The sequence below is a fragment of the Ambystoma mexicanum genome, chromosome 2q, assembly GCF_040938575.1.
Source record: "Ambystoma mexicanum isolate Mex_15411 chromosome 2q, UKY_AmexF1_1, whole genome shotgun sequence".
Taxonomy (NCBI): Eukaryota; Metazoa; Chordata; class Amphibia; order Caudata; family Ambystomatidae; genus Ambystoma; species Ambystoma mexicanum.
The window spans coordinates 541,841,975-541,866,415 of NC_090924.1; the positions used below are offsets into that span (position 1 = coordinate 541,841,975).

The 24,441-nt window shown below is 47.7% G+C and overlaps 1 protein-coding gene across 2 annotated transcripts in view; it reads left to right on the top strand.

Moving 5' to 3' along the window:
* Nucleotides 1-24,441, top strand: part of PLCD1 (phospholipase C delta 1) — a 447,477-nt gene that overhangs the window by 342,834 nt on the left and 80,202 nt on the right. For both annotated transcript variants that reach the window (XM_069647688.1, XM_069647687.1), the window contains exon 8: nt 7,189-7,338. In XM_069647688.1, the coding sequence (XP_069503789.1) occupies nt 7,189-7,338 (150 nt within the window). The remainder of the gene's footprint in view (nt 1-7,188; nt 7,339-24,441) is intronic.

Consider the following 24,441-nt stretch of genomic DNA (forward strand, 5'->3'; position numbering starts at 1 on the left):
CAACTATGATTCATCACACCTTCTGCAGAGCCCTGGGTTTATTTTCTCTCTACACCGGCTCTCTGGTTCTCCGGCGGTGGTGGTCCCATGTTGCTCATTTGGGCTAAGCACTTCCAGCTTCTGGACTGGCAGGGCTGTGTGTGTTCCATGAACTCTGCTGCAGCTCTCCTTGCCATGCCCTGTTTACACTCTTCATTGCCCTGCCACACCTCCCAGGAGGCCCTTGTCTTGGTCCACAGGCTTCTCTCTCCTGGTTCAGTGTGGGCTGCCTCTTAATCTCTCCCTCTAAAATGGGGTGGACTGATCACTCCAAGCGAGTCTGCTTCACAGGGAGGGTCAGAAACCATACCAACCAGTGCAGAAGGAAGCCTCAAGTCATTACACAAGTTCAAACCCATGCAGCCAAGAAAACCATTGGGACTTTGGGAATAGGGAAAACGAATGACATACCTATCAGGGAATCTCCAATCACCAGAGGGTGTCAACCCCAGTGAGATCCTGCTTGCTAAGTCCCCCTGGCGGGTGCGGGGGTGAAGCTTAGCAGGCTAACCTCCTTAGTCCCAAAGAGGGTAGCTCCCCTTGGGTAGAGGAGAGGAATACCCTGGAGTTGTGAAAGGATGTTGTGTATTCTTGTTGGCAGTGTGCCTATCACAGCTGCACCGTGCCCACAAGTACCAGAAGTGTGGGGTTTGCGATCCTGCTTGCAGATCAAGAGAAACTCACAATGAACAATAGATATGCAGGAGACCGCGGGGCTCATTAACTGGCAATATACATAGTTAGGAGAGACGAGTACACTGGTCACACAGGGAGCAGAGTTGTGCAGTATCCATCCCTGTGCCAGATGACTCCAGGATGGTTGAGTGAGTACTTATGCCCGAGGCCCATGTGCTCATTGCCAATCAAGTCATTACTGGTAAAAAAGGCTGAAGGGAGACCACAACACATAGAGATGATGATGGAGGCAAGGCACAGGGAAACAGCGTTACAGGGAAACCCTGAGCAATCGTGTGGTCCTCGATGAATAAATGGCTTAGCCAATCGGGGGCACTATTGAGGCACTTAGTACAGATGTATTAAAGGAGGCTGAAGGGACCAGGATTCGTGGGAGTTGGGATGCTTTTCCACATAGGTGGAGGAGTCATGGCATACTGCAAGCAATAGCTCAGTTACTGTCCGAAGTCAACCAAAACGGAAAACCTGCTACAGTGAGCCAGCTGGGTGTTATAGCCTAGTACATGGCCCAGGCAAAACATCACTCAAGGGTGGAGCAAATTTTGCTGATAACAGTTCTGGCTGGCCTCTAATGCAAGGGGGAATTATGCATTTTTGCAGGTAGGTCTATATTGCATCAACCTTCAAGAAGCCTTGCACTGCATCCCACAGGCTGGGGATTCCACCAGCCAAGTAACCAACCAGAATGAAGCTCAGAGGCAGAGCAGCAGCGGCACTGTTCTGAGATTAGGAGCTTGGAACACAGAAGGTGTGGCCTGTGGTGGCGCGTGTTAACCCTGGAATCTGATTGGCCACCCCAGGTGCCACCCCATTATCCTAAACTATGATCATTATGTGTGCGTGTGCACTCATACTTCATGCGACCTCTGCATAAGCCAGTGCCCCACGTGGGCCACACCAGTCAAAAATTCTGGGCACGTCACTGGACAGGGCACTAGTTTCCGAATTGGTGCCTGGGTTCAGGAGTCTTTTTGGGCTCATATTCTAGAGGGGAATTCGGTCTCTCTGACCTAGGCAGTCATTCGCTGTATTGAAGAGATTTTAGGATTTTAAGCATGAATGTGAGGGGGATATTTGTTGGAATGCTTTGATTTGGTATTATTGTTCTGTATACTATTGGCATGTGTATGTATGTTGTTTTATAATGTCAATTCTGTATGTATACAATTGATGTGTGAAATGGTGTGTAAGGTTTTCTTTGTTAAACCAGAACACAATAAACAAAATAAATAAATAGAAATTGGGGAAAAGGAATTATGGACTTGAATATTAAATTATTGGGACTTGCTAGTAGGACCCATTCTGAACTAACCCTGCACACTTACTTTGTGTTACTCCTCCATCCTGTTACTCTCAAGTTACCCTAACTCTATAAACCTTTATCCAATACCTCCCCGGTGAGCACATACGCATGTTCCAAGGTACTTTGTTTTAGGTGTTTATATTTATCCCCCTCTATCCCAATATGGAAAGCCTTTTGACTTGCTGTTCCTTCTTGTAGCCTTCAGCTTCTACTGAACAGGCTGATGGATGTGTGAAATCCTCCTCGATAATAGAAAGAGCTGATAAGCTCTCATGCAAAGCAGCACCTGTGCTGTGGTTTCCTTTTTCTTTTTTCATCATTTGGTTTACACAGATATATTGATCATCTTGAAATGAATTACATGAACGTTACTATTCAAACGTTACACGTATGCAAATATACCAGTGACAACAGAAACAAACATTTCTTTTTACATTTCTACTCCTAAAATGATCTTGGCCGCGACTAAGCATTAAAATAGACCCCGTAAACTTTGCCTCTTTTTTTTTTACCTACCACATGTCTTTTATGCAACTACATGCAGAGTGTCATTGCGGCGCCCCCTCCCTTCCATTGGGGACAGATTTGGTGGTATTAGGGTCAAAGTGCACCTCACCCGCCTCGTGGCTTCTGCTGGTGGTACCCTAGGCAGAAGCTTAGAATGACTTATTGTATGACCAGTTCTGCTGTAAAGGGTTTAAGGAAAGCATTGTATCAATAGTAGACACAGACAGAATGGATCAAGTTTTGATGACCTTTATTTGGTATTTTGGTTGGGTTGGCAGAATTCCTAACTGGCCCTAACTTTAGAATGGGAATAGTCTCGACCATTAAACAAATAGCAAACCAGTCCAAGTCGGTCTAGTCAAAATGAAAACAAGACCTACTCTTGCCCTTCTTCTCGTAAATGACACATGTGTTAAGGGAATACAAAAGGAAAATAGTGTCTCAAAAGAAATGTCAGAATGGCTTAAATAACAAATACCTTCCCCATGTTCAGCATCACGGGGTCTAGAAAGTTTCCTAAAAAGGATAGGTGGATGGCACAGTTCTTTCAGTCTTGCACACTTTGGCTACTGCTACAATTCAACAGTTCAGGCTTGGGCTTCAAGCTTCTGGTAGTTCAATCACTTCCTTGGGCTTTGTTCGCCTTGTCATAAATATACAGTTCCACTTTTGACTTTTACTTTCTCATGATTCAACATAGGCTTCCCTCTGCCTGGCTTGAGCCTGTTTTTCTCCTTTCACTTCAGCACACAGTTACGCACAGGCTTCCCTCTGCCAGGTTTGAGCTTGTCTTTCTCGTTGTGGGGGTTCTCTTCCCCACGTTTTGTCTTGGGTGTCTTTTAACTGTCGAAGACTTTTGAAACTGCAAGGATTTTATGTAGAACTCTGCATGACTTTTCTGACCTCTCAACACAATTCTACAATCCACAATCTTCCTCATTTTACAACACCAATGCCTCTTGCTACTTGTAGTTTCTTATTCTCTTTTCTCTTTAATTAGCCTCCTTGGCTTATTCAGCGTTCACATACTTTGCTTTTCACTTATTCAACTTTCTTTCGTGTTCACGATTACTTTCTTACCTTTAGTTCCCGTTCACATAGTTAATTTCACATAGACTTTTGAATGTGCGATTTCGCCTTGCAGAACCACTTTGTTACTTCGTATGCATTCCTTTTACAATTCAGCAATTGTTCTTCCCATTACACATTTTATTGGCACATGCGCAACCTTCAACTTTTGATTTTGTTCCTTTTGCTTTTAATACAAACTGGCCCTTTGTTGCCTTCGATACTCACCAGTCATGTTAATTGGTCTTCTTTCATCAACGCTCTTCATGCAGCAGTCAAGGCCATAACCAATGCCTCCTCTGCTCCTCCTCAACTCTGCTATTCACCCGGGAGGGTCGCGGGTTGCTTCCAAGTACCTTGAAGGTTTTTCTTCCACTCACTCAGTTTCAGTCTTGGAGCACTTACGGCTTCCTGAAAAGTGTGTAATTATCACCTGGCTCTCTCTCGATCTCTGCAACGGCCGATCAGCCCGATGACCTTCCACCTTTCATCGCATGATTCGTATCAGCACCTAAAGAGCTGTTCCTTCTCGTACCCAGCCTCGCTCAGCGTGTGTTTGTGCACACCACCGTTTATCCTGACAGGGAGTGTTAACAGTGGCAGGTGTGTATAGGATTACGTGCCTGACTCTTTCGGGCTTCGTTACAGGGATAGAGCCCTTGCAAGTAAGGAGAGGTAACCTTTCTGGCTTTGCTCCTCATCTTGCTTGGCTCATTAGTGTTGTCAATGTAAAGTGGGGAGGAATTATGGGAGCTGTAGTTTCCCATAAAATAAGCAGGGGCAGGGGTTAGATGGATTGTGGAAAAGGGGGGATATCATGTCTCACCATTGGGTGCTTATCCCCCACTCCCTGAGGACCTCCTACCCAAGTGATCCTCCCTCGCCTGTCCACCCCCAGGGTCGGGATACAAAAGCAACAGCCTTTTGCTGGCTACCTGATAGGTTGTGAAACACCCTCTGGTCTTTCACAAGGGGCAATAGTTAATTAAATCTATTAATGAATGTTTTATATCGCAAAGGTCAGTCTCTAAGGCCAGGACCGGGATTCAAACCTGATTTGCTCTGCATTGTCTTGGCAGACAAACGCATTGCCCTTGAGCTATCCTCCCATCCCTGTTGTTAAAATTAAATGTCTGTCGAATAGGAACAGATTTTACAGCATCAAGTCTGTAAGGCAAAGTCATTGCAAATGTATGAGCAGAGCAATGATTGCCAGTTACAAAGTGTAACTGTGTTCTCTCCATGCCTACTAAGTACTACTAATTCTCATGTTAACAATATACGTTAATATTGTATCTTTACAACAGACACAGAAATAGAGTTCCAAAATGTTTATGTGCTTAGCCTTTGCCTGCTTCATAGTTTATTGTTTATATAAGTATTTATTGTTGGAGGTTGAGCCAAATCTATGCATGTTCCGAAAATCTTTCTTTGTGTATGGGACCACTTCACAATCGAGCAGATTTTCAGGACAGACTAGGAATGCATTTCACAATGTGTTTGCAGCACTTGCGTTACAGGGTTGGACTGGGAAGCAAAAAGTGGACCTGGAAATGTTTTTCAAAGTGTGCCCACATTCCATTGCGTGAGTGAATGTGGGGAGCAAGACCCAAACCCCCTCTAAGATGAGTTCAGGGAGGTTCATGCCACGGCACAATTCAAAAGACTGTCTCCCTCAAACCTACTTCTTACTCTGTTATAATTCCGATCTCCATTATTAAAAAATTGATGGGCCCGGCTCTCAATGCGCTCCTCGGCATCATGAATGCCTCTGTCGCTGAAGGATCATTCCTGTACACAGTCAGGACTGGTCTCAAATTACCTCTTTTGAAAAAAACCTATCCTAAATACAGACGACCTGGCCAGCTACAGGCCCAATTATGAACCTTGTGTTTACGGGCAAAATCTTGGAAAAAGTAGTTTCTACACAACTACTCGCCACAATTGAAACTTCTCCACCTCCTAAATGACTTTCAGTCAAGGTTCTGCCCCAAGTATAGCATCGAGGCAGCCACTATCCAGGTGTTGGATGATGCTCCCAAATTATGCCCCTTGATCTCTTGGCTGCATTCGACACCGTCAACCACTGCATCCTTCTCTGCATGCTTGATGACAGGATGGGATTCTCTGACATTGTCCTGAATTGGTTTACTTCCTATCTCCCAGTCCGTCCAGATGAACTAGTTACATTCTAACCGACTTCGGGTCTTCTGTGGAGTCCACGAAAAGGTCCACCGTCTCACCAATCCTTTTTAACCTTTACATGAAGCCTCTGGGCACTTGCTTCAAAGATCCCAATATAGCCATCCACCAATGTGCAGATGATACTCATTTTTACATGAGAGTAAATAGCGTGCAGGACATCCTTCTTCTCCGCGATTATCTAGCCATCATCTAGTCCTGGATGTCAAACCCATCCAAGACTTCATTCATCCTCTTTGGTCCTCCCACTAAAAAGCAACTTGTCCAACAATGGCTCAATGATATGCGACTAGAAGTATTTGATCCACAACTCTGACTCTGCAAACTCCTTAGGCTTCATTATTGACGGCAGCCTATCCTTCAAGAAAGACATAGCCAAGATGGCCAAAATAGCCTGGCCAGAATCTCTACCTTTTCAAAAATCAAACCTGTCATCCCGTTGCAGGACCTCCGGACCGTAGTGCAGGCCCTTGTGGTCTTGCACAACGATGTGGGAAATGCTCTCCTGTCAGGGTCACCAGCTGTTCAGTTGGCTCCCCTAAATGCAGTCCACCACACTGCAGCACATCTTATTATGGGAGCATGCAAATGTGACCAAATTACCCCCATCCTACGCAAACTACATTGGCTTCCGTTCCAAGTCAGGATACTGTTCAAAACTGCATGCATCATCTACAAATCAGTCACAAGTAGCACACCAGCATACCTTGCTCCTAAGCCGCATATATCTGGTCACACACGCTCCTCGCACAGCTAATTGACCAACCAGCTTGAATCACAACTTGTCTGCAAAGAGAGCACCTGCAAACAATCCTTCTCTGGTCATGCACCCTCCCTCTGGAACTTGATCACGGTGTCAGCTCATAATGCCCCCACAATTATTCAACTTCGTAAATCTTTCAAAACCGGTTCTTTCAACAACACCTGACCAAGGACTAATTCCAATAGATGCACATACTGATGTACCACACAGTACTGCGCTACTGTTAAAAGATGCCAGCCCAAATGTTCCCTACACACACTCTGTACAGCGCTCATCTACTCTTGAGCTAGGTCCACACTTTAAACAATAAAATCAAAATCAAAAAGGAATGATGGGGTGTGAATGGGAAAAGGGGTAAGAGGAGTGGAAAATCAGAGTACCCCTGGTGAAGAGGCCCATTGGAAAACCTCCATAGTTTCCTGTAGTACAGTCCACCACTGGGGAGATACAAGAAGGAAGATTTATGCAAATTCAGTTACAATTACTTTACACAAAATAGAAGAAAGAACATACAGTTATGGATTGCTTTCTCAGTTTAACAGTGTGCTCTCCTTTGCTATTTGACATTTATGAACAAATTGCATACAGATGTTTGTTGTTCTATTCACAGGCATCCCCTTACCCAGTTATTATTTCCTTGGAGAACCACTGCACAGTTGACCAGCAGATTGTGATGGCCAAACACATGAAGACAATCTTGGGAGACATGCTGCTCACTGTTCCCCCCGACAGAAAATTAGAAGATTTACCGTCACCAGAGGTGAGTCAAAACACTGATGCCCCCTGCTCCCTGCAGTGGAACCCTGAATGTTCTCAGTATGTGGCAAATAAATCCTGATCCACACCCACCTTTCGCTCCTTTGCCATCTTACTTGAACTACCAATGAAATGAAAGAGAGGCTCCTCCTCTTTTTATGTTGGCCAGCTTGACTATGTATTTTATGAAGAAAAAAAGGTGCAAGTTCTGAACCTCTTTCTGCCTTAAAAAAAGGGGTCCTTTCAATGCATTTTCCCAATATCCTTCTGGCAATCATGCAGAATGTTGTGGACTGCATTGGGATGGCAATGGCCCACGAACTCCATTAAACTATTTACTTTGGCTTCAGGCCATTGCCACCTGGTACTATCTGCCCCCACACTACATCATTGGTTTTGAATTTCACAATTGTTACATATTCCAGATCTCTTAGTAAATATGAAATAAGATCAAATCGCAAGAAGGAAACCACTGCTGACGACCAGACTTGGGGTCACAAGTGTGTTTTATAGGCCCTGATCTGCCATGATCAAATCTAGCACCAAACCAAACTACGAGGCACCTTATACATATAGAACGTATGTCGGTCTATTTGGTTTGGTTGTGATGATTTCATATGTGCATAATCGAGAAATGGACACCTGCCATTCAGGCGTTACTTATTTTTGGACCATAGTGGTCATTTTTTCCACTTCTAGGATATTCTACACTGTAGCTCACCATAGGTCTAACATTCACATCTCTATAGACTTAAATTTAATTATGTGTAATGTGATCTCACACACCGACAATTAGGTGTGTGAATAACCTCCTTGTTGATAAAAAAAAAAGTACAAGTGTCTTTTTCATCTACCTATCCCACAAGTACGGTCAGTGGATCTTCTGGCAGGCACATTTGTGTGAAGATCTTTATTTTGGAGACAATCTCTTTGCAGCACATCTAGGCTTCATGGCACCCCCCAACTAACATAAAACCAATACCCTAATTGGTCAGATCCCCTCCAGAATAGATGGCACATCGATGGCATCTGACCCTGGGACACCTAACACATATTTTCTTTTTTAAACTTATGTTTATTGATTTTACATTAATAACACAAAAAGATAAACATTGCAACTTAAAACTTTCCCTTCCCCCTCCCCCTTCCCTCCCCTCCCCTTGGATCGGACGAAATCATACTGTCCCGGGTTCCCATTATGTGTTGAAAATGTCTGAAACTTTAATGTTGTGGGGGCACCACTGTTCCATAAAGTCTGACTGGAGATATTGAAGGGCCCCTTCCCACTCTTTAATAAACTCCAGTTCCTTGAATTTTGTGGGTGATTTTCTCCATTGTTATATGGGACCATACCTTCTGTAGCCATGTATATGTCAGTGGGGTATTCTTATTTTTCCAATTTTGTGCAATGGTGGTCCATGCTGCTATAAGCAATCCCATATAGCTTCTCCATTGTGATGTACTAAATTGTCTTGCTGTATCATCTCTGATTCCGCAGAGCCACACCTCCTCCCCCATCAAACCCACATCCAGGAAAATCTTTCCAATTTCGTTTTTCACTTCTTCCCAGAAGGGTTTTAGGCCTTTGCAGTCCCACCATATGTGTCTCCACGTTCCTACTTCATTACATCCTCTCCAGCAGAGGTTTGGTGTGTTTGGGTACATCGAGTGTAGCTTCTCAGGGGTGTAATGCCACTGTGTCATAATCTTGACCCACATCTCCCTGGTTTGTGCCGAACGGGTCATTCTGGGGAATCTGTTTCCAAAGGTCTGCCCATTGTCTGTCCGATGGTTCATTCCCCAGCGTTCTGCCCCATTTTATTCTGTATGCCCATTTGATGTTTTCCCCTTGTGAGTTTATGTATTTGTACAGCGTTGATACCCACTTTTTGTTCCCCCGTGTTGGAAATTATATGTGTCTTGAACCCTGTAAGATCCCTGGTTGCTGCCTCTGTAATCATTGGGGAGTTCAGCCAATGTTTTAGTTGCTCGTATCTATATCTATCCCTTTTAGGTATATTCGCGCCTGCGAAGCAGGATTCGAGGGATCTGATTTCCTTATCTGCGAACATCTCTTCAATTTTATTGATACCCACCTTCTCCCAGCTATCGAATGCCCCCTGTCCATCCCCAGAGGAAATAGTGGATTTCTGCAGATGGGTGTAAAGGGTCCTATCGCTGTGGACATTATGCCTTTTCTTGTTTGGGAATCCCATGCTTCTAGCGTGGTTTTCATAATTTCACTTATTCCTAAATTTGCATGTCTGTGCTGCCTCTGTTTCCAGAGGAGTTCTACCAGTGGGGTCCTCGCGACTGCTCTGTCTTGTTTGGCCCATATCTGCTGCGGGTCCTCCCCCACCCACTCCCTCAGGACTTTCAGCTGTGCTGCCTGATAGAATTTTTTTAATGGGGGAGCCCCAATCCTCCTTCTCTGGTTGGGGCTGTAAGGACCATCCTGGCTATTCTAGGCGTTTTCCCCTTCCATACAAAGGACGATATCAGTTTTGTTAATGATTTAAAGAACGAGTCTGGGACACCCACCGGGAGAGCCTGAAAATAATACAGTACCCTTGGGAGGACGGTCATCTTGACAGCTTGTATTCTACCTCACCAGGAAATCTGTAGAGGGTTCCATCTGCCTAGCTCCCTTCGGATGCTTATGATAAGCGGCGGGTGGTTTTCCCCATAGAATTGCTCTATTTTTTGAGGAACAATTATCCCCAGATATTTTATACATTTCAGTACTATCTGAAGATCCAGTAGTTTTGCTTCCCTTTCTATATTTGCTCTGTCCCCTGCCAAGATTAGTATCTCTGATTTCTTCCTATTAATTTTTAGGCCTGAGATGGCCCCATAATTTTCTAATTCTCTCACTGCAGCTGATAACGTGGATTCTGGGTCCTCTAGGGTTATTAACATGTCATCCGCGTAGGCAATCACTTTGTGTTGCTGACCTGCCATTTCTATCCCTTTAATGTGTACTGATTCCCGTATTTTAATTAGGAGGGGTTCTAAAAACAGAGCGTACAACAAAGGTGAAAGGGGGCATCCCTGTTTCGTTCCTCTCGATATCCTCACCGTGTTCGTAACCTCGCCATTAATGACTATTCTACTGGATGGGGAATTGTAGTTCGCTCTAATGCTTGCAATATACTGTTCCCCAAACCCCATGCGCGCCAGAATTTTGAACAGTATTGACCACTCCACCCTATCAAAAGCCTTTTCGGCGTCTACCGACAGCAGTATCGCTGGGGTGTGATTTATACCTATTTTTTCCACTAAATGGGCTAACCTCCTTGTGTTGTCATGGGTTTGTCTGCCGGGTATAAAGCCTGACTGATCTCTACTTATTAGTTTAGGGAGAAGCGGGGATAGCCTCGATGCCAGGATCTTCGTATAGATTTTTGCATCTAGATTAATTAGGGAAATTGGCCTATATGATGCTGGGTTTTTTGGATCTTTGCCTTGTTTGTGAAACAGTAGAACCTTCGCTTCATTCATAGTGGGGGTCACATTACCGCTATCTTTAAAGGAGTTCGGGAGCCTAGTTAGGATCGGGGTCAATATGTCTGCATATTTTTTATAGAATGAGGCCGTAAACCCATCTGGGCCCAGGGCTTTGTTACTTGGGAGTCCTTTTATGGATTTACTGACCTCCTCTTCACTGATTGGTGTCTCTAGTGCCTGCTTATCCTCTTCTGAGATTTTCGGGAGCTTTATGGCTTCTAAGTATGAATCTTGGGCGTTCGCGTCTGGGAATTCAGTGGAGTAAAGAGTTTGGTAGTAATGCCTTAATGCTTCCCCCATGTCTTGTGTGCATGTTTGGGGGGCTCCATTGGTGTCATATATGGCCTTAATCGTTGTTTCTTTCTGTTTTGCCCTCAATTGTCTCGCCAGGAGTCGGTCTGCTTTGTTTGCTCTAAAGTAATATCTTTGCTTCAGATAGAGTAGGTTCCTCTCTGCGCCTTTCGTGCAGAGCATCTCTAATTGGCCCTGTGTATGTTTCAGTGAATTTTTTAATATCTTTGTGGGGTTTGTCAGAAGTTTCTCTTGGATATCTTCGATTGTTTTTTCCAGCTCTTTTTCCCACTGAAACCTTTGTTTGTCTCTTGTGATTTTCAATGCAATCATTTCCCCCCTCAACACTGCTTTGAACGCGTCCCATACTGCTTGCAATGCTACCTCCCCGTGTCATTTTGTATAAAGTATTCCTCTATCATTTCCCTTATGGACTCCCCTGTAATTGGGTCCTGAATCAGCTCATGCGGTAGTTTCCACCTCCATAGCCCATTCTTCCTCCCTGGGAGAGTCATATCCAGCCATAGTGGGGCATGGTCCGAGAGGGCTATTGTGCCCTTATCGAGCCCCTGGATTTTTCCCAGTAGTCCCACTGAGACCCAGAAATAGTCAATTCTTGACATAGTATTGTGGACATGTGAGAAGTAAGTGTACCCCCTCTGTTCACCCTTCATTTCCCTCCAAACATCATTCAGGGCCATCTGGTCCATTTGTTGTCTCAGACGTTTTGATGGTGCCCCCCGGCCATGTGTGTTCCCTGCACTCCTATCTATATGTGGGTTCCATGCTATATTAAGATCTCCCCCCATGATCACTTCCCCTTTAGCATAGATTTCCAGTTTCGATAGAACATCTCTGAGAAAGCCATCCTGTCCCTGATTGGGTGCATATATTGAGGCGGGTGTCATGTGAAGTCCTTCAATTACCACATTGACGAAGGCATATCTCCCTTCTTTATCTATGCTTGTATCTAGTAGTTTAGTGTCCATTCCTTCTTTTACTGCAATCAGTACCCCAGCTTTTTTTTCCGTTGTAGTAGCCTGAGCCCATATTTTGTATCCTTTTATCCGCATTTTCTGCTTATCCCTCGTTCTCACATGGGTTTCCTGGAGAAGTAGTATGTCTGCCTTCCCCCTTTTAAACTGCTTTTCCAGTTTAGCCCTTTTTGCTGGGTGATTCATGCCCCTAAAATTGTATGTCACAATGCGTATCATCCCCATTGTGTTACATTTGTTTGTCGTTGCCTCGGGTCCCCTTCTGTTCTTGTTTCATTTCTTTGATTCCTCCGATCCCTTCCCCGCCCTTGAACTTCCCCGCCCCCCCAACTTTGAACTTTGTACCAACCAAACTGTCCCCCGAGTAGGGCGAGGGTTCCTATTGACGCTAGAGCGTTGCGCCCATCGCTCCCTGCCCTCCTTACCCTCGGGGGGTATGTTATGGGGAGTCCTAAACCCCAATGACCCATTGGTCTTCGCCGAGTTCCAAGCCGTCGGTTCTTACCCCAACCGCCATCTGTGTGTTGTCCGTTCCGTTCCGCCCTCCTCCCACACCCCGACAGTGTTTCAATAACTGCTCTTTCTTATCCGTACCCCTTGTATGCGTGCTCCCGGGTTCTTCATGTTACTCTTCTCCGGGAGTCCCTCCCTGAATTAGTCTTCTTTTGCGTGATTGTTTCCCAGCCCATTGGCCTTCTCGTGCGATCCCTCCTGTTTGAGGTCTCCCCCCGTTCGTCCTCATCTTCTTGGAGACCCAAAGTGCTCAGACCCTCCTCCACCGTGGTTACTCTTCTCTGTTTCCCTTCCCACGTAAATAGCAGCCCGAATGGGAAGGTCCATTTATAGCGGGTTTGCTTTTCTATCAGAACTTTCACCACTGGTGCCATTGCTCTCCTCTTTTGGAGGGTTATTAGAGCGAGGTCTTGATACAATTGGACGTCTTGACCGTTCATTTTGATATGTTTCAATTCTCTGGCTCTTCTGAGGATCTGTTCTTTCTGTGGGTAGGAGTAGAGAGCCGCTAGGACATCGCGTGGTCTTTCCCCTGGGGCCCCTGATCTTTTTGGTCCAACCCTGTGGATTCTATCAATTCCTATTTCATCTGTGTCTCAGGACCCCAGTATGTCTCTGAACACCTCCTTTACCGCCTCTTTTAGATCTTTGTCTAGCACTGTTTCCGCCATATTCTTGATTCGGATGTTGGAGAGCCTAGAACGGTTCTCCAAGTCCTCGCATTGAAGTTCCAAGTTGTGAGTGAGTGACACCAAGTGTTCTTGCGTTTCGCTTGTTTGTCTCATATCTTCTTCCAGACTTTGCACCGTTTTTTCCACTGTGTCCGTTCTTTCTTCTAAGTTGTTTATATCAATTCTCATGTCTTGTACCACTTGTTTCATTTCATTTTTCATAGTTGTAAATTGTTCTTGAACTGTGGACATGAATTTTTTTTGCAAGTCCATGAACCAGGTTTGCATATCTTCCCTGGTCAGTGGTTGTAGTTGTTGGGATAGTGACTCTGGCTCCCCCATGGATTCTCCCTGGGTCCTCCCCCTCGGTTGCGATGAACCCTCTGTTGACCACATTTGCAGAATATCTGCACCTTGCTTCGCAGATTGGGGTGTCTGTTGGATGGGGTTCCCCTTACTTTTTGCTCTAGACATGGTAGCTTGATCCGGTAAAATGTCTATGGGGGCTGCTGCGCCTTCTTGTAGCCCTCCGGAGGGCCCTTCTCCCGATCCTGTCCTCTGAAATGTCTCTGTGGGCGGAGGGTCCTCAATTTAGGCAGACGTGCGGTCTGCGTTTCTTCTCCTTTCCCCGTCGGTACTCAGTGTCTATGTTGTTGGCAGGTACTGTTTCCCCTTAGTTGCTGTCCCCCCACTCCTTGCCCCCTGGTTTGTGGGGGAAGAGGATTCTCCAACCCGCGCAGGGGGAAGGGAGGGGGTCTTGCGAAGTGGATTCTTTCAGACCGGGGGGGATCCCCGATCCAGATAATGCCGGAGCCCTTTCACGTTGCGGGGGTTATTTGTTATATTTTTGTCTTGTTATATATATTTCCCCACATTCATCCCGCGCATTTTTTTTTCTCTTTTTTCTTCTCTGGGTCCTCCCCCTCCGGGGTGTAAAGATGCGGGCAGATGATTATTTTTCTCCCCCCCCCAGTCCTGCACTATGTTTCAGGGCGGCCCCCGCTCCAACACGCCAGCGGTCCGCCCCGATCGCGCTGCTCTCTCCCCTCCCCGGCGGCGCTGCTGCCGCTGTGGCTCCCTCCTCCTCGGTGCTCTTCGTTTGTCTGTGCAGCGCTGGAGGGGGGGGCCAGAGCCTTCTCTCGGGGCTCCACTGAATCCCCGATCCGGCCCCCACACCAGCCGACGCCCCCCGATCTCCCTGCGCCGCGTTGTGAGGTCCTCTGCGGCGCTGGAGAGTCTCCCTCGGCCTCGACGGGGGAGGGGCCGGTCTGCCTTCTCCCCGGATCTCGTCTGCCAATTGATCCGCCACAGCGACGCTTCCTCGCCGGGGAGGTGCGGGGGGGACTTCCAACTGTCGGGGGGGGGGTCGAGTGACGGTCCGTCACGGCTTCGGTCGTGCTGTTTTTTTGGCGGCCCGGGCGGAGCGCGGATTAGCTGCGACTCCTCACCCCGGCGGCCATCTTGGAACCCAAACGGCAATTTTTGGGGCCTCGCGTGCACCAATCATCGAACACATATTTTTAACACATTCCGTTTGTATTGGATAAAAGTGCCGCCCTGGCCTCTAGTTATCCAAGGTAACCCATTCATATCTTCTGCCCATCTCAGTATATATTGACATTGAAACATGTTCACCTCCTTCAACAAAGCTTTATAGACCCATGAAATCAGTTTAACAGAAAGAGATGCTTCACTCTTGTTAATGTATTCCCCCATTTTTTCATATAGAGGATTGGATAGCTCACTGCTCCCAAGGGCTCATATCAAAAGCTTGCTGTTTCATTTACATTTAAGTCTTGTTTTAAGGTTAAAAAGTCTACTGGTCTGCCATCTTTATATAGCTGGCCGGGCACCTTAAGAACTCTGATCCCATCTTACATAGTTAGAACTATTATAGGTGGGGCTAGAAGGCCCATTTGCGGGCTATGTGCTGAATTTCTTTGTCGCACCCTCATTCCATTTCCCATGGTTGTTGCCATGGAGTCTGAAAGATTCCTCAACTTCTTCCTATCCCCAGTACTAGTACTAGTTTAAGGCAGTTTTCTCAAAGGAACTACTAACTGCTCCTTTTCCACGTCCCCTCACTTACTAGTTTAGGGATGACCTCTCTACAGCTTCAAGTTTTCCTAGGTATACATGTCTACCAATATCTGGAGCTGCACATTATCAATTCTTTAAGTCTGAGACTTACTTTTGATACTTATTCACAAGTATGTAACTTTGTGTTTCCCCATTTGAAATCCTAGGTATTGGCCAAATTACAGAATCAATACTGTAACTTGGATATGTTTAAAATGTTGGACTTTATTGTATTTAATTTCAAAACCCCACCCAGGCGCATGCACGCTGGAACTTATTTACCTCCTTGACTATCCTGGCATGCGTTGAGTCACACATTAGCTATAGTACATCAGTATGGTAAAGCTCCATGTTATGGTGGGCTTAGGTTTTACTTGGGCATTTGGTTTGCTCATTCTCTCATGCTTGCACCAGTGGTTCCATATGGATGACAAACAGTAAAGGGGGGAGTTGGCACATATGCCCTGTGCCCAGCGATATGCGGTGAAGGGTAGAATATCTTAACTTGTTTTTTGCTGAAGGTTCCTGTAAATCGCCCAACACATACTTTTCAGGCTGAATGCCATATTTGTTAGAGCCAGGGACAGAAAATGCCAATTGAACTGCTCAAACGCTGCCTTCACATCTGATAACAGCCCTACAAACCACGTATTTCAGTCTTGGGATGTCTATTAAATCAGTCATCTGTTAACATTCTCTCTGTTTTCCTGTTTTAATAACATTTATTTGGCCACTCTTTGAATTTTGGTTGTACCGTTTCTAGTCCCACTGCCAGTATTTTCGGAAATATGTTGATATTGTAGTTTAGGAGAGATAATGGTCTTTCAAAGACAGCTTCTATAGAATATTTCCCATCTTTAGATATTAAGGTTTTTTGACATATTCCATCACAAATGAGGAAACTATTAAAGTTAGAAATAATTGTAGACCCCTGTGATGGGGTATCAGGACATGTGGTAAAGATTGTGATACCTCTGCTGTTTTATAGGGGCAGTCAATGGGGTGACTCAGAGGAGAACCACTGCCAACTTGAGCCAGTGGATGTTGGGCCCAAGGGTGTGTGGCAGACCAGAAGTAGGACTCGGACTCTAGGACATCATATCCATGGATTTCTTTATCTTGTTTTACAATTAAGTCTGACCTTTTGCCCAGCTTCAAAGAAAATAACAAACAAAAAACAATGAAAATTAACTATAAGTACCAGGTTCCCTATTCTAAAACTACACTCAAACTCACGTGTTCAAGCAAAGGGTATTCCTGTCAGGATGAATAAAAGCAATAAAAAGCTATCCCCAGTCCTATGCTAGCCTACTACAGGTATAGAAAAACTAACACCCATAAATCTAAAGGGTTTAACAACTAGAAAGATGCTTGACTACTGCTTCTTTCCCAGGTTTTCTCACCTGGGTATAAGGTTCTTCAGGTGCCACTGTAATGGCTAAATGTTACAGAAATAGTCCCAAATAAAATAACATGAGGTATTTCAGTCTCTATTTCGCATGACATCTCAGGGTGCTGTGTTCTCTTGTTTACTCAAATCCGAAGTTCTTCAATTCCCCTCCAGGGTTTCACACACTCACTCCAGGTTATTCCTTTCTTGTTTCTCTCGTTCATCCCTGTGCCAGGGTGTCTTCACTCTCTATCACTCTTCGAGGGGTCTCTTGATTCTTGTTCCTCTCTCTTGGGGTACCTTCACTCTCACTCCTCTTGGGATCTCTTGACTGTAGATCCCCTCTCACGGTGTATCCTCACTCTCACGCCCTCTCTCTGAAGGTATCTTCTCTCTTAGCTTCACTCAGAGTAAGGAAGGAGTCTCTTACGCGGCTGCTTCAAACTGTGCGCACCCCTTCTCACCCTCCAGGAATAGTCAAGCTGCCCACAGTCCCTTCTTCACTGAGGAAGTATAGGTTGCCTAGCCCTTCCCACAGGCTAGCATGAGCTGTCTTTCTTCCAGCTCCTCTGGGCTCCTGGATCAGAGCGGTGTGGGCCTCTTCTCCACCTCTAGGTATAGCTGGGCTCTCGGGTTTCCCTCTGCAGTGTAGCATGATAGCTACCAGGAACAAGGCAGCTTTCTTTCCCGTGCGTCAGGCTTCTCCTCCACTTCAGCAGGGTAGCTACCAGGCACAATGCAGACGTCCTTACCCTGCTTCAGGCTTCTTCTCCATTGCTTTCCCTTAACCAGTCAGACAGGAAACCAGTCCCCAGCTGTGACAACTCGCAATCGCTCTCCTTTAATTCAGTCCTTTCCTGAGAGGACTCCCAGCTTCTCACTTGGCTCCCCTAAAAGCAGTCCACCACATTTGATTAAACGAGCACAGAAATTTGGCCCGAATTACCCCATCCTACGCGAACTACATTGGCTTCCGCTCCAAGCCAGGACACTGTTCAAGACTGCATGTATCATCTACAAAGCAGTCACAAGTAGCACACCAGTGCAAATAGACCATCCAACTTGAATCACAACTTGTCCGCAAAGAGGGGACCCACAAACAATCCTTCTCTTGTCATGCACCCACCCTCTGGAACTCGATCCCGTTGTCAACTAGGAATACCCCCAAATCTCTCAAAACATGGCTCTTTCAACGACACCCAGGGACTAATTCTAATGGACGCACAAGTCGCTATGTATGTCCCCACTGCCCTACTCACGTGCCTGCTCTCAGGCGCTTGTACTGATACCCACTCTATCACAACAGTACGCTTACTCTCTTCTATACACCATCATTCAACTAGAACACAGCTATACCCCTGATATTTCGGCCTCGATGTTCACATACGAACACAACCCCACGAACACCTCATCACCTTAATAAAACACAGCTAGCTGAAGCACATTCCGGCTAGCATAGGTGTTCCTCAGGCCTAACGCAGCCAGAACCCAGTCAGGGTGTCCACCCACCAGGCTGAATACATCCAACTGACTTCCTCAGCACCACACCTATCGCTAAGAAGCAGTTATCGCTAGCTACACCAGCTGCACACATACCCAGTGCACCCACGCACCTCTCTACTGACTTGAACTACGGTACCCGAGGGCGTTCAACCTACCAACGCTTTGAGGTCATACCAATGATATATAAGGCGCTATACAAATGGCAAGTAACATAACATACGAACGCACATACCTCACAGTACTGCACTACTGTTAAAAGATGGCAGCCCAAATGTCGGCTACCTACACTGCATACAACCCTCCTCCACTCTTGACCTAGGTCTGTGCTTTAAACAATATAACGAAATAAAAAACTGTAGGTAGGATGGCCCTCCCAAAGACGAGACATGATTATATTAAATGTTGTGGGGATATTAGTAAGGATATGACTTACATTGTATATAATGATTTGAAATCTGAATATTGGATGGCGCATGCGCATAGTGCACAGCTACCACTTTTATTCCCTAAAAACTGGCATATGCTCCCAATATAAAAATGTAGGAAGTAAAAATACTCTCAAAAAAATAGGAGAAAAAAGGGGACATGGATGATGCAGCACCCTACTTCCACTCACACAGTTCCATTGGTATGTTCAGATCAGTGCCACAGGAAGTTCTATTATTAGCTAAAGAGGAACTGCAACGTAAAAATATAACCTTAAATTGCATGAATTACTGGATTATAAAAAAGTATGGATTACAAAAAGGTACCGCTTTTAGAGTTGAAAAATACTTCATTGGAAACGGGAACATATCTTTACTCGCTGCATAGCTCTCAACTCACACGCTTTTGGCGGGTGTCACCCGCCTTGTAAAGGGCTGCCTCACCCGCCAAGCCTCCTGCACGCCCATTCATTCCAATGGACGTCTCACCCGCCAAAAACATAATCCATAGCTCTCAACTCACACGCATTTGGCGGGTGTCACCCGCCTTGTAAAGGGCTGACTCACCCGCCAAGCCTCCTGCACGCCCATTCATATCAATGGGTTTCTCACCCTCCAAAAAAAAAATCGGGTGATTTCACCCGCCTTTGAGTCACAAATGGTTGAGAGCTATGCATAATCGGGTGATTTCACCCGCCTTTGCAACACAAATGGTTGAGAGCTATGTCACTGAAAAACAATTTTACTTCCAAGTAAAAATACTTGAATTGCAAAATCTAATCTGGAGCTCCAGTTGTAAAATAATCTATGAACAAAAAAGAATAAAAAAATGTAAAACAAAATCTTAATTCCTGCTCTTAACGAAATATGTTCGTGTCCTGCTATAAAGCTTGATAGGAAGTGATTTATGCAATTTGATTGGCCTCAGACCCTCTGTTCGTCCCGCCCGTTTTGGCTTGCCACCTCTCTTCCTGTAAACACAAATGACGTGAGGAAGCCTCTCTCTGTGAAGGAAAGGTTACATTCTTCCTCGGGCCTGTTTTTATGGTTGCCAAGATGAGACAACAGTCGGAAAGACGCGGCATAATGTATCACGTGACTTTAGAAACAATGCGCTTTGCCTGATTTATATCCGTTGATTCTCCTAGACTGTGGCGCCCTCTGCTGCTACCTTGGCTTTCTCGACTGCCGCTCTAAACTGTAGTGGATGCTCTTGGGAGTGGCTGAAGGGTTAAGTAAGGGTTTAACGAGCTTCGTCTCTTCACATAAACAGACAAACATTTTCTCGTAGGCTCGCATAATACTTGACGAATTTATTTACTGTTTTGTCCTTTGTTGAAAAGGAATGGAAAAAAAACGATGATACGATTTTTACGGTTGGGCTACTGTTGCATGTTAACCCCTCCTGGGAGCATGGTAGCTCCCAGGATGTTGTAATGGGTCACGTGGCAGTAGCCACGTGACCAACATAATAAAAGAGGCGAGCCGCTTCCGGCTCGCCAGTCACTCCCATTCTGGCTCCAGCGTCGTTCCTGCTGCACCAGGCTGGTGCTGCGCTGTTGGGGCTGGGCCCACGGACGGGGCCCAGCTTAAGGACGGTGCCCCTGCCGGGCAACGCCGTCCGGACGGTGCCCCTGCCGGGCAACGCCGTCCCTGTGGGTCCCCCAGCCATGTGAGGCGGGTTGGGGATGCAACCCCGGCCTGGGTGCCCCCAGAGCCGGGGCCGCGGTGGCCAGGTGGACCTGGCCACGTGTGCGGAGCTCCGGTGCTCTGGAGCGAGGTGGGCAGAACCCCCACCCCTGAGTATGCGGCATGGGCGCTGCCGAAGTGTGTGTGTTGTCGGGCGCCACCCGACCCGAGCATGGGGCTGCCCGGTGATCCGGAGCAGCCCCCAACAATGGCGACGAGGGCTGGAGCCCTGCGTGTGAAGCGGTGTCGGCCGCATGTGGAGGAATGTCTGGCCCCACCGCCACTGGGAAGGAGGAAACTGTTTTCTCCCCTTCCCGTGGGGAGTGAGAATACCCCGCGGCATCGGCCGCACAGACAAGGTGTGGAAAACATCGCCGCACGCAACAGAGGGAGGCGGGCCCATTTCCAACTGGGCCCGCTAAGGAGGAAGAGGGGCCCCGCGCGCCTCGAAAGGAAATGGTGAGGCGGGCCCGACTCCAACTGGGCCCCGCGTAGTGAACATGGTGGGCGAGCTGCATACCCGTCCCCTGAGGGAGACGGAGGAAGTCCGCGGCGTCGGCCGCGTGGGTGGCTGCGCCCCTCCCCCATCCTGGAGACGGACTCTGCCGCAGCAGGGGAGGGGGAGAAACAAATGGGCGGCGTCGGCCACAATGAGAGGAGGCGTGGCCGCAACACACGGATGCCCGCGTTGGGGAGAGGGGTGAGGCCCCACGCCCCCACAACAGGCAATGGAGCGGCATCCGCCGCAATGGGGAGGTCGGCTGCCCCTCGTTCCCATCTGACGGGGGACTCCCCGCGAGGAGCAGGAAAAGAGGTGAGGGCTGCCACACAGCTGAGGCGGCCCCGGTTCAAGAGCGAGGTGGCCCCGGTCCAGGAGCGGGGCGGGTGCCGCCCAACAGCAGGGTGCCCCCCTCCCAAGAAGTGTTGTGGCGGCTGAGGCCGCAACAAGGAGGTGAGCTGCTAGCCCCTCCCCCAACAACTACAACAAGTTGAGCTGCCTGCCCCTCTCCCAACAACTACAATGAGGTGAGCTGCCTGCCCCTCCCCCACCCGCAACACGCGCTGTGTTGGCACCACGGATGTAGGGACTGATGCACACAAAGGGGGGGGGCAAACAGCTGATGCGGCCCCCATGGGAGGTGGGCCCAGCACAAAGGGCCCATACAAAATAAGAAAAAGGGGCTCAATGGTGACATTGCACCAGAATAGAGCTGCGGGCATCCGGCCCCGGAGGGTCAAGCGTGGCAAGAGTAAGGAGATCAGTCATGCCTGCAACGCCTCCCTCACCTTCCATCACAGGAGAACAAGAGCTAGGCTAGCAGTCCTCAACTGGCAGCGAAGGCCACGATTGGCCGCCGGGCCCCACACCAACATGAGGGTGGGTGGCCCCAGATACTAGCCGCTAATGTTCCCATTAACAGCCCTGGGATGGGAGGAGATGTGGTGGGAGTGGTTTGCCGCACTGCCAACAATACCATGCAACAGTGAGCCGTACGCCATCCTCTAAGGAGGTAGAGGTGGCTCCCGGTCCTCCAAGGGGCGATCATTCCAGACCCAGGCCGTGTCATCGTCTGGCTGCCATCACCATCCTCCCCTGAGGCGTGCCCTCCAGACTGTGGACCTGGCCGATGTGGCCCCGGGGTTTCCCCAGGTGCGGCTTTGCCGGACCTGAGTTGTGAACTGAACTGTCCTGAATAGCTGCCCATGGATGATGTCGGACTGGTCTCCTGCAGACCCGCAGTTGCTTAATGTGGACTCAGTAGCCATCCCCATGAAGACTGGTATCCTGCAGACCCTGGACTTGCTTAAAATGGCACATTCAAGTGGCGATGGGAAGCTGTGATCCTGCATAGTGTGGCCATGCTTTAAATGGTGCCAGGGGGGATCAACAATGGCGGCATTCAGTAATAGTGAACCCATTCACCCAGGTTAATAAAGGGTGTATTAGTAGAGTGGTTGTAGGAGTAGTAGTGGGTAATTAGCGGTATGTGTTTTGTTTTGTTGTTTATTAAAAAATGGAGTGGTGTTGCATGTTAACCCCTCCTGGGAGCATGGTAGCTCCCAGGATGTTGTAATGGGTCACATGGCAGTAGCCACACGACCAACATAATAAAAGAGGCGAGCCGCTTCCGGCTCGCCAGTCACTCCCATTCTGGCTCCAGCGTCGTTCCTGCTGCACCAGGCTGGTGCTGCGCTGTTGGGGCTGGGCCCACGGACGGGGCCCAGTTTAAGGACGGTGCCCCTGCCGGGCAACGCCGTCCGGACGGTGCCCCTGCCGGGCAACGCCGTCCCTGTGGGTCCCCCAGCCATGTGAGGCGGGTTGGGGATGCGACCCCGGCCTGGGTGCCCCCAGAGCCGGGGCCGCGGTGGCCAGGTGGACCTGGCCACGTGTGCGGAGCTCCGGTGCTCTGGAGCGGGGTGGGCAGAACCCCCACCCCTGAGTATGCAGCATGGGCGCTCCGAAGTGTGTGTGTTGTCGGGCGCCACCCGACCTGAGCATGGGGCTGCCCGGTGATCCGGAGCAGCCCCCAACAGCTACGGAGAGTGTATTCCCTTTTGCGCAACCAAGGTATCTGTATCTTTCAAGACATGTCACTCTGCTGCTCAGTGAAACATTGCTTCCTTTTGAACTGTCTCTTGGGTTGCGTTCGCATTACTCAATTGCGTTTTGGTTTTGTAATTGGAGCAGGTGAATGTTGAAGGGGCGTATGGCTTGCCAGCAAATTGCATCTTTTTTATTTTTTGCACAAGTTAGTCTTTTCCTGAGACCAGGCATTTTCCACAACTTGGAAGCAGTGGCGTCGCCAGGAATCAAATTTAGGAGGGGCACAGGGAGGGCAACAGATGAAAGTTTGGGGCAGGGCTATGAAAAGTAATGTGTGACGTCACAAGCACACATGCAGAGAGGGTTTTGTGCACACCAACTAACCACACTCCACTGCACCTCCCCTCCCATCAGAATGCAGACACGAAACCATTCAGTGACTAATGGCCCATCATTAGCAGTTTTGTGCCCTTCATTCTGAGGGAAGGGGCTGCAAGCTGCTCTGGACACTATGGAGGTCCCTGTGCAGAAGCCGGGCAGGAACACCTGAGAAGCAGCTCGTGCTCCTGTTCATACCGACGCCAGAATGCATACGAGATCACTGCTAGCTTTGAGACAAAAGGAGAGTATTTGCCGTGTGATATGCAGACATTTGCCTTGGTGAGTGTCACAAATAACACCACGAACACAGAACAAGGTCACTGCTCACCTTAGGTAGGGTGGGCACAAGCAGAGGCCCAGAATTTCAGAGGGGGAGCCCAGCGCCCCCCCCTATCGACGCCACTGCTCGGAAGATGGCAAGTCGGTCATGTGAAGAGGCTTTGGCAGTGGTTGAAGTGTATGAAAAGAAGCAGTGGAACTATGTTCCCTACTGACCTTCCCCGCTCCCCACAAACCCACCTCGCCACATCCCCTCCGACGCGCAGTCCAAAGCCCCAAACAAACACACCTGCTGTTTAAAGGAATGTTGCAGTGCAATTTTCAACCATTACGGAACAGATTCTTTTTAAAATAAAAAGTATAGGAACAGTAAAAGTTTGAAAAGAAAATGGAGGAGCACTGATCCCGACTACTCCCCGCTCCCACCCACTTCGACTACTCGGCTTTGGCAACCATCTCACTTGAGGTGTTCCACCTGATCTGCACATCCAGATCAGGGGAAACATCTGTTCCAAAAGGTCCTTCCAGGAAAACCTCTTGTTTCATGATCGCTGTTTAAAACCTATCGCTTGTGCCCTTCCGTTTGACGTCAATATTGATGGCTTCTGTGCTGATGGCCCATTGTATTCTGTACCATGGAAGGACTGTGGGCCGCATTTATAGTTCGGTGCTGCAGAATATTTTAAGCAGTAACTGCTACCAATTTTACTGCACCATCAAATTCCTACTTTGAAGGTGAAACTGAGGATTTACCTCCAGCAGCAGCTGGAGGTAAATCTACCGCTTTACCTCTAAAAATCACAGATTTACTGCAGCAAAGAGAAGTTACCACTCGGGGT